The sequence below is a fragment of the Juglans regia genome, chromosome 4, assembly GCF_001411555.2.
Source record: "Juglans regia cultivar Chandler chromosome 4, Walnut 2.0, whole genome shotgun sequence".
NCBI classification, from domain to species: Eukaryota; Viridiplantae; Streptophyta; class Magnoliopsida; order Fagales; family Juglandaceae; genus Juglans; species Juglans regia.
This window is the reverse complement of record NC_049904.1, coordinates 4,015,864-4,027,095: the sequence shown is the minus strand read 5'-3', so window position 1 is coordinate 4,027,095 and position 11,232 is coordinate 4,015,864. Positions and strand designations below refer to the sequence as shown.

The following is an 11,232-nucleotide window of genomic DNA, read 5'->3' as shown; positions in this document are numbered from 1 at the left end:
CTCCACACCTATAGCTTTTTCATAAGGTGTGGTGTGGTGAATAATGATTGATGAGAAAAAATTTTCTTTATCTATATATAAAACCCGACCCCAAAGGTCTTTCCCATTTCTAAACTCTCTCTCTCTCTAGGTCCTTGGTGTTGGGAGAGAAGTTCTAACACTCAAGGAGATGGTTTCCTAAGGACCAGGATACAAGGGTGAATTCCAAAAACAAAATAACTCCATTTAGGTTTATTCTTTTTTCATTTTGTTCAAGACAAACCTAAGTATTCTTTAGTCACTTTACATGAACACATGTTTTCTCTAAATTCCCATATAGCTTCTAAATGTATTTGACCATTATAGTGTAAAATGTAGACAAACTAGATTTGGGTTAAGCTTTTGTATTCAAAACTTGTCAAGCCCAAGACTTGAATTAATTGTACACTTAAAACACAACATAACAATCCCCATAAGAAAGTAACAAGCTCTCTTTTTCTCAATAAGCATCAAAAAGTAAACGAGAAATTTGTGATGCGCATACAAAGGAAATCAGTAAGATCCTGTGCCCTATGGGGATAACCATACCATAATGAAACCAGTAAAAACATTGGTAAGGGAAAAAGAATACACTTGACTATACAGTAATGATTATACAATGATGGCTCAATCAAAACGACACAAGCAATTGCCTGTCAACACATCCATCGCTCATTCTCGACTTTAAAATGGGTGAGGACTTCAAATTACAAGGTGTATCCGAACCTTCTAGGATCTCTCATAAAAAAGGGATGTCTTAGTGCTTCCCTTGCCTTGAGACGCTCGGCTGGGTCATAACGTAGTAGCCCTTGCACGAGATCAATCAAATCGCCAGCAGAGTGATCCACATGCTGCATTATTAGGTTCTGTGACAGTTTAAAGCAAGTTCATCAATCTAGCTTGGAAGAAACAGCTTGAAAGAGTGCCAATCCAATTTGTACAAATATACATGTTAGCACAGCAGCAAACTAAGCCAGGATTATTTCTCCAGGTAATTAAGAGAAGCTTGCGAAGGGTTCTTATCAGAACCAAATAAATTGAATCTCCTTTTAATCATTTCTTATTTATAAATCCCCAAGAACAGATACTTAAAGACCAAAAATGCCAAAGAAAAATGACACAGAATGGTTCTTAACACACCATGAATCTTATTTGTCAAAATTGCATCTATGTATTTCTGCATGGGAGTTGGGATTAGTTGAAATCAGGACTTCAAAAATTCTTAGACGAACTGAAAAACCAAGTGTTCTCAGAGGCAAAAAGTACCATAGGACTGGCATGTAGCTAAGAAAGTTATCTGCAGCAGGTACACAAAACTATCTAACAAAGGATATCCAGAATCACTCAGTAATGTAAACTTCAACTAAGCATTGCTGTGGCGTTTCATAAAAACTATGTAAGAAAATCAAGGTGAACAAAGAAATCAATTGGGGAATTCTGGAAGCAAATTTCTATATACAATTTGAAGGTGAAAATCTTGAGTGAGTACCGGTAGGCGAGGCAATTTGCAAACTGCTCTCATGCTTTCCCTTGACGTAGCACCATCAGGCCAATCTAACCTTGAATGACTCCGGAAGTATTTCTCAGCGAGGTGGCTGATTAGGTACAGGTACACAGCCTAAGAGCTTCAACCACATAGAGAAACATACAAATATTGCAGAAACACCAATATATTCTTACTCAGCTTTAAGCACCAAATGCTGCGGAATTGGCCCCAAAACCCTCTCCATCATGGCAAGATGCTCCAAGTTTTCGTGGGTTTGGAAAAGGGCTTCTCCCTGTTCATAAACAATATAGAGTGATATACAAGGTAAACATGCATCAAAACTTTATGTCCCTACCTGAAAGTATATAGTCATATCCTCCCAAAATCAATTATAAAATATTATTAAATTAACTTCAAGTTTTGGTGAAAGGGATTGCTGCAAGATCATGCTTTTAAAGCGAACATTCTGACCTATCAGGAGTTTTGCTACACAACCTCAACCACACTCCACACTCCACATTTTTTAATTTTTTTTTAGTTTATTCTTTTTAAATTATTTCAAATTTTCTATTCATTATTCATATAATAAATATTTGATAAAAGAAAAAAAAATAAAAATTAAAAAAAAAATGTGGAGTGTGGAGTGTGGAGTGTGAGGAGGTTGTGAAGACTTATTCATTCACATTACATGAAGAAACTATACTTTGCACCCTAAATTACCATGTTTTTTTCAATATGCAACTTAAACTACCAAAATTGGCAACAAACAACCTGAACTACCCAATTTTTGCAATTTTCACCATCAGTTAATATCTGACCATCAAGGTTGATAAAAAATTGGACATGCGGCACAAGCTTCACTGTCAAATCTTGACCGAAGGTGTAAGTTGCCAAAATTTGATAGTTTAGGCTGAGAATTACCGGGTTTGGTAGTTTAGGGGCAACATGCAACTTCCCCTCACGTAAAGCTTCAACAATGAAAAGTTTACTAAGGGAATAACAGTTTCAAATTCAAGGGCACCATACGTCTTAAAAGGCCAATTTCAAACAAAACCGATATTCTATGTAGGGTGATTGCTACATACTTTTTCAGATAAGTAATTGTTGCACTTGCACTGACATATCTAGTTCGACTAGTTGTGACAGAATGGGGCCATATACGAAGAAAGTACTTACAGAGCAAAGTTCAACAAGTATGCAACCCACACTCCATAAATCACAAGGATAGTTCCAACCAAGACCTGCAGATATCAAGTCAGAATGTTATCAAAGAGAATCAAGGACAAATACTTCTTAAAAGTACTTTTATGGGGAATGGTATTCACCTAATATAACCTCTGGTGCACGATAATGACGAGTTGATACAACATAGCTGTGATCTTGATGTTCAAATGTTGTACTTCCAAAATCAATAAGTTTAATGGCACTCGACTTAGGCAGATTCTTGAAATAGGAGCCATATTTTGTTGACCGCGCTAGAAACTTATTTGCACCCAATGCATATTTTAAAAAATATATATCAGAATTTTGAACTTAACCAACTATACAGCCCCAAAGCTCGAAGTTTAACCATGCCTAAAGATCAATTCATATACGATATGAGAAGGCATCGTACCTCCCATCTCTTACCAAATTTTGTGTTTAATTTGAACACGAAAGTAGATACAACACAAAGGCATTAAAATGAATAAGGAAGAAATGTAAGTGTCTGTGCGGTAAACATGAAATGGGGTAGAATAATTGTATTATCAAATCATATTTGCTATTTACTCACTCCAAAGTCAAATAAAAAGGGATATGGATGGAAAGCATGAACATGCATATGGAAACAATACCTTGTAATCTGGCACTTTGACATACTCAGAGGAAACAAGAAGAATATTTTCTGGCTTCAAATCAGTGTGAATAAGGTGCAAATCATGCATAACTACAAACATAAACACATAAGTGAGTCAGGAAGAGGTGAAAATAATTATTAACAATGATCAATACCATGCCAATCCCAGAAAAGAAAAAATTTGTTGGGTTTGAAAATAGAGAAAGAGCATCATGTAATTTGGAAATGAAGCTAGATGCCCAAATCTCAGCTTCATATGAAAAATTATTTGAGCATCAAGAATAAATATTCATATAAAATGGTGCAAGAATTGTCCACACACATGCTACAGACTCCAAAAGTTGTCTGCCAACCTCCCGAACAAGATCAATGGGAAAGGAACGGTAGCTGTTTTTGCGAAGAAAATCGTATAAGCTTGGCCCAAGCTTCTCAAATACCTGTTCAAACCATTTAAATTCATCCGCAAGTTCCTTTAACTCACAGAATATTCAGGCATGAAGGAACTTTCATTGCCCCTCCAAATTAATCAAATCAGAAGTACCAATAAATACTTACAATACAAATATGATTACGATAGTCAAACCAATTCCGAATTTGCACACAACTGCAAAGAATGAAAACTCTTATACCAAAATCATTTTGAATTTCAACAATTAAAAAGGAAAAATGAGAACATAATATCCTTACCGAGAGCCACCAACATCATGCCTGGCAAGCCTCTGAAGGACATCGATTTCAATCATTGCAGCTTCACGATATTTGTGTATGGAGCGAACAACCTTGATTGCCACAACTTCTTTATTTTCATTGTCAAAACATTCCAGGACTTGCCCAAATGTCCCTGCAAAAGTTCTGGGTAAAAGATCACAAGCAGCAAATAAAATCTATAAGCATTACAGAAACATGAGATCCCATATAAAACCTGAATAGTGCGGATAGAAATTCAACTCCATTATTCTTTTTTTAATAAGTAGGAAAATTTATTGATCCACATAATTAGGCATTGCCCAAGTACACAGGTAATATACAAGAGAGAGAAATTCAACTCCATTATTTCAACCCCCAAAAAAGTACCCAAGAGATAGTAAACATATATGCTACCATTTAAAGAAAATATCATTTCATAAATGAAAAATGAAATTCAAACATATAAAGATAAAGGAAGGAAAAATAAAAAACCGAGTGAAATACTGACCTTCCCCCATTTTGCCAAGAATCCTGTCTGCATGTATGATAAGAAAAAAAACGTACAAGGTTAGATACTAGTGAACAAGTAATAAATAGCAGTATCACTCATGGATCAGAAGAATCCATAATAAAATAGCAACATAAACAAAAGCATGCATAAAATCAATATATGAATGATTCTCGACGCATGTATACCGAATATGGACAAGGTGTTCAGTCATGCTATAACAATTGAGACCAAAACTATTTCACATCCAAATCAGAAGCCCAGAAGCCATACTAACACTTCCGTTTAAATATGCAGGATGTCCACAAGTGGCAATTCAAGCATAATCTGAAGCACATTTTACTCATACACAACCACAAAATATGGTTGCTTATAAAGTTTTAACACTCCCACCAAATTTTGAGAGGAGAATTGTGAAAGATATTCAATCAACATCCTACATATATGCACGAATAAATCACGAACACGATGTACAACTTCACCCAAAACCTAAGAGCAATTATTATCTCACTGCGATATGTCATCATTTTTCCATTTAAAGGGCTATATTTTACAATGATTGGGAATATGCTTACAGCGAGGAGTTATATTTTCCCCGATCACAAAAACATAATGGCCATCTTTGTCGTCCGGTCTCCAAGGTGGGGAGCCATAGCGAGGCATTCCCCTGTTGTAGAATACAGATGAAGAATGTGCATAATTGTATGCTGGAATCACCTGCATTCGAAAAGCACAAAATAGAACATTAGCATCAACCATTCATATAAAACAGACCACGTCAAGAAAATTAGGTAAAAATTAAAACCAATTGACAATTCTTAGATCTAGCGGACAGTTACAAAATAATGAAAAAGGCGAAAAAAAAATTCAGCAATTACACAGTGAAAATCACGCTTTTTCTCGTAAGCTAAAAATTGTAGAACCACATCAAGAACGAATTTTCGAATTTAAAAAATAAAAATAAATAAATAAATAAAAAGACCTCAATTAATTTAAGATGAAAATTAAGAAATCGTTGGCAGGATTAAACAATAATCAACAATCAAGGATAGCGAAATCCCGTAAAACCGTACAGAATACGTATAATGAAATAGAAAACAGAGAGAAGATTAATACCTTGGGAAGAGGAAGAGGAGGGGGCACATCCCAAGCTAAACGAGGTCTCTTCCTCGGGCGCTTGTCCATGTTTTTGAGCGGGAATTCCATCATTCTATGCGTTTCCCTTTTTCTTTCTTTATTTTTCTCCCTCTTCGCAAGAGAGATGACACGATGAATCTGCAGAATCGAGAACTTTCAAGAAGCCATGGATCCGATTCGAACTGATCCAGAATTAAAACGGAGAGATTCGAAAGCTAGAAACCCTAATCAGGAAGCAGATCTGGAAGCTAAACCAGAAGCGAGGAGGAACCAAACTCCCAGATTCATGGTGTGCTTCTAACCATGGTTGAACTTGAGAGATCTGGGCCACCTGAGAGTTGAGGGCCTGAGGCCTGACTGCTTCGCTCGATCACAAAGTTTTTGTGATTTTAATAAAAACCGGCCTCGCATTCAGGCCCATAATGCTTTTCGGCATTTCCCATGGCATCGTCATCCTATTCTCGTATATGATTATAATTAGTCAAATACTCGCTGAAAGAAACTTATTAATTTTTTTATAAAAATTTTATATACAATTACTTTTACGTATTTTTTATACATTTTATTAATGTGATTGTCTACATTACTTTTTTTAATATAAAATAATTATTTTAACTAATCACATCAGTAGAATGTATAAAAAGTACGTAAAAATGATAATATGTAGCAGAATTCATTTTTTTAATATATAATTTGATTAATTTGTTTTAATTTATTTGTGAATAGCTTTCTGGATTACTGTATTTCAAACTAAATATAGAAGAAAGAAATAAGATAAACCAAATCAAACTTTTAAAATTCTAATTTGCTTAATATTTATTGACATGACTTTTTTATAATATTTTAAATTCGAGTGATACTGTTTAAATGATATAATTTGATTTACAAAAAAAATTAAAATTATTATTATTATTATTATTATTTGTTTTTAAAATTAAATATTGTGTGGCTTGATTTGCAAGGAACTTCGAGGGCATCCTTTTCAAAATCCACCATTCTAGGCCAAGGTTATGAGTAACATATGTAAGCAAATAACGTTGATACGTTTTCTTTGGTAGTACATAGGTCAAGTCATTCACCATCTCTTCATCTTCGAATAGGATACCATTTGATTTCACTTGAAGATTATAGTATTTATTTAGTATAAAATATAATGTATTTAGGTCATTTCACTTATACTCTAATCATTTTTATAAATGAGTCATGCTAGATACAAGTTTAAATTGTACAAGTCTTATGTAAGTCCTTTATAAAAAAAAAAATAGATCCTACTAAAAAATTAATTTTTTCTATACTTTAATTTTCATAGTAGAATCCAGCTTTTACAAAGAGATTGCATCAGACTTACATATTTGAGATTTGTATATATCATCACTCTTTAAAAATACTAGTTAAAAGTGCCACATATAGTATGTAATGCTTAATAAATAATACTAGAGAAGGGGTGAGATTTGCATAGGACATATATTCAAATATTATTAAAAAAATACAATTTAAAGTGCAGTTTGGATAGTGAGATAAGATGGTTTTAGATAAAAGTTGAATAAAATATTGTTAAAATATTATTTTTTAATAATATTATTATTTTGATATTTGAAAATGTTGAATTGTTTATTATATTTTTTTACGAAAATTTGAGAAAGTTGTAATGATGAAATGAGATGAAACACTTTCACTATCCAAAAGGGCCTAAATTTCAAGATCTCTCCTAGGGATTTTTCTTCTTCTTGGGGGGAGGGGGGGTGGTAGGGGTGAGCACCGACCCAATTGGAGTCGGACTCCCCTAAATCCGATTCTGACTTCCAACTTTGAATTCCAATTCCAACTTGTAGGAGTGGAGTCGGATTTGGATTTGGACTTTTTTTTAGTTTCATATTTAGCCTATTTTAAAAGATATTTTTGTAGGCTTTTAAATTTCAATGTTTTCAAAAATTTAAAACTAAATCGTTCACTGTTGATTTATTTCTATACTAATATCTAATTTATTTTATGCTAGACTTATACTATAGTGTCTAATTACATGCTATCATATTATAGTATTACGTATTATTATATTATACTAGTGTCTAACTTATTTATAACTTATTTTTATACTAAAATTATTTCTGGTGTCTAATTACATGTTATTATACTTTAGTAAATTAGTATCATGTGTTAGTAACTTATGATACTAGACTTCTTAATTAATTAATTCTATAGTAGTGTCTACTTTATTTTTATATAAGACTTATTCTATAGTACTATTTAATTACATGTTATTATACAAATATCTAACTTAGTTCTAACTTGATTATATACTAGATTTTCTACTATGTCTAATTATTATTATATTTTAGTAAATTAGTATTATGTGTTATTAACTTATTATATTAGTCTTATTTTATTACTAGTGTCTAACTTATTTCTATACTTGATCATGTATGATAAAAATACTATGATATTTATATATACTAAACTATTATTAGTCTATTCATGTTACAGTATAAGTATATTATTTTATAATAATTAGCTCATACTAGTATATTATTGAATTTAACTATATAATTTTTAGTTATATAACTATATAACTATATATGATAAACATATAGATAACTACATATTTTTATATCATATGTATAATATCATAGTTGAATTCAGAGTCGGAGTATACGTGTTTAAAGAAAAATTAGTACTAATTTCTCTTCATTACAAATGAACTTCTTCTACAATAAGTTTCAATAAGATCATTAGCTTCACGTAGAATTTAAAAGAAAAAAATGGCAAAAAACCAGAATTTAAAGAAAAGATAGCATATATATACATATATATATATATATATAGAAAACTTCTTCTCACCAGTCATTATTCATTACGTCACACCTTACATCTTATGTAAAATATCCCCACACTTTATGAAATATACTTTCACACTCTATGAAAAAGTTATAAATGAGGCGTGTGGGAGTTAATAATGAATGATGCATAGTATTCCTCATATATAAATATATGAGCATTACTATTTATAAGCCTCATACACCATATAGCGCAATTTCTGTTATTAGTTTTATTTTTTTAAATTTTTTTTTGTTTTATTTTTTTAAAAATAATTGAATTTTTCTACTTATCATCTATATACCACACATTTGATAAAAAAATTAAAAAAATAATAATATGTGTTATACGAAGCTTATGAATAGAATTTTTTTAAATATTTATATATATATATATATAAATATATATAACCTCATGCCACAGCGCCACGTGCATGAAAGTGGATGAAAGATCACGTCCTTTTCTACCAAGACTTACGCAGTGAGGGTTTTTCATGCTAACACGTACAGGTCACTTTTCATGCTACAGTACCGTTCACATGTATTGTTTTCCCATATCAACCTTAACCTGAATTGTGAAGACTGATGGTGGAAACATTGAAAATAATTACAAGATATGTGAAGCAAGTTTCCTTTACAGTTGCAGCTTGTCCCAATAACCTAATTTTCCTTTTCTTTATGGTTGCTTGTCACTGACTCACTGTGTTTCTTGCATGATTTGTTACCACATTTGTTACTCACTGTGTTTCCCATATGTTGTTACCACATTCCCACCAAATGGACCTACATTTCCAAAGACATCAAATTTGATGAAACATGTTTTCCATTTGCCCAAACAAATTGCTCTCAGCCCACTTCATCTACTGAACCCACCTATTCATACATTCCCCTTCTCTTAGCTCATACGGGCCCCTCCTCACCTACCCAATCCAGTTTAGGCCCACCACCATCGTCATCTTCCTCTTCTATCTCGTCTACTCCTCACATGTCTACACTTCATGCTTAGCACCCTGTCCGTTCAATCACGACACGTTCACAAACTGACTTAGCTCACCCACGTTAGTTCACTGATGGCATCATCACTTGGCCTCCACCCTGAGCTCATATCACCACCACATCAGATATTCGCGAAACCCAAACCTGTTTCTCCACTGCTCAAAAATACCCAGAATGGCACAATGCCATGTCCACGGAGTTTAATGCCCTTCTCAAAAATAATACGTGGACTTTTGTTTCCCCATCTGAGGCCCCTAATGTCATCTCATGCAAATGGATGTTTAGAACAAAACACCATGCAAACGGTACCATTGAGCGTCGCAAAGCTCAATTGGTGGCCAAAGGGTTCTTTCAAAAGTATGGTTTAGACTATGATAAGACGTTTAGTCCAGTCATAAAGGCAACCACAATTCGCCTTGCTCTAGCTCTTGTAGTCACCAACAACTGGCTCATTCACCAATATGATGTAGCAAATGCATTTCTTCATGGCCCTTTGTCTGAGACTGTGTATATGGAACAACCACCCGGATTTATTCATCCTCAATTTCCCACACACGTATGCAAGCTCCAAAAGGCCATTTATGGCTTAAAGCAATCCCCAAGAGCTTGGTACTTTCGTCTAAACTAGAAACTCGTTGATCTTGGCTTCAGTACCTCCTATGTCGATTGCTCATTATTTGTGCGAAAAGATGGACCCAGTGCACTTTATGTGCTTGTTTATGTGGATGACTTGCTTGTAATAGGTTCTAAATCGCCCTAATTACGGAACTTCTTCATGCACTAGAAGCTGAATTTCCAATTACTGATCTGGGTTCTCTCAATTTCTTTCTGGGGATCAAAGCAAAATACACCGAGGGCCTCTTACTCACTCAGAGCAAATACATTTATGATCTTTTGCAGTGAACAAACATGGCTCATGCAAAGCCTGTTAAAACACCCATGGCCACTTCAGTACCACTCAATCTACACACTGGCCATCCTTTTGAAGATCCCTCCTTATACCGAAGCATTGTTGGGTCATTACAATATCTTAGCTTCACGCAACTTGATCTCGCATTTGCGGTAAGCAAGGTATGTCAATACATGCATACTCCTCCAGTACCTCATTGGCAAGCGGTAAAACGGATTCTCCGATATCTCAAGCAAACTTCACAGCTTAGTTTATTCTTCTGCAAATCATCATCCATGAACATCAATTCATTCTTAGGCTGGGTGTCCCGACGATAGGAAATCCACTAGTGCATACCTAATTTACTCTGGTTCCAATTTGATCTCATGGTCCTCTAAGAAGCAACCAACAATTGTTAGGGCTTCTACCGAAGATGAGTTTAAAGTTGTAGCCAAAGTCTCAGATGAAATCATCTGGATTCAGCACATTTGCAAAGATCTTGGCATCTATCTTACAATTGCACCTACAAAGCACTGTGACAATTTGGGGGCCACGTACCTCTCTTCAAACCCAATATTTCATGCTAGGACAAAACAAGTAGAGATTGATTTTCATTTTGTAAGAAATCGAGTACTAAACAAATCGCTAACAGTAGCATTCATATCTGAAAAAGAACAACTAGCTGATGTCCTAACTAAGCCATTATCGTCTACAAGATTCCAGACTTTGTGTTCAAGTCTACGCTTAAGGCAACTTGACTTGAGGGGGCCTGTTCAAGTTACATTTCATGCCCATACAAACCTGCATGCACATTCACGTATTGAAGCGTACGATACCACAACAGACTCCATACCAGCAGTGCAC

At 34.1% G+C, this 11,232-nt stretch overlaps 1 protein-coding gene across 3 annotated transcripts; it reads right to left on the bottom strand.

Annotated features, from left to right (window-relative positions):
• Positions 1 to 454: 454 nt before the first annotated feature.
• LOC109006772 (serine/threonine-protein kinase AFC1) lies at positions 455 to 6,055 on the bottom strand. 3 transcript variants are annotated; one of them, XM_018986150.2, is made up of 12 exons: positions 5,653 to 6,055; positions 5,112 to 5,253; positions 4,537 to 4,563; positions 4,029 to 4,182; positions 3,897 to 3,945; positions 3,664 to 3,778; positions 3,340 to 3,431; positions 2,830 to 2,986; positions 2,681 to 2,745; positions 1,699 to 1,796; positions 1,508 to 1,613; positions 455 to 884 (listed from the first exon to the last, which is right to left on the bottom strand). In XM_018986150.2, the coding sequence occupies exons 1-12, from the start codon at positions 5,743 to 5,745 to the stop codon at positions 726 to 728; spliced, it is 1,257 nt and encodes a 418-aa protein (XP_018841695.1). In that variant the 5' UTR covers positions 5,746 to 6,055; the 3' UTR covers positions 455 to 725. The 3 variants fall into 3 exon arrangements, with proteins under 3 accessions (XP_018841695.1, XP_018841696.1, XP_018841697.1); XM_018986151.2 differs by lacking the exon at positions 5,653 to 6,055 and having other exon boundaries at positions 4,029 to 4,193; positions 5,112 to 5,176; XM_018986152.2 differs by lacking the exons at positions 3,664 to 3,778; positions 3,897 to 3,945; positions 5,653 to 6,055 and having other exon boundaries at positions 4,029 to 4,193; positions 5,112 to 5,182.
• Between the last annotated feature and the right edge of the window lie 5,177 nt (positions 6,056 to 11,232).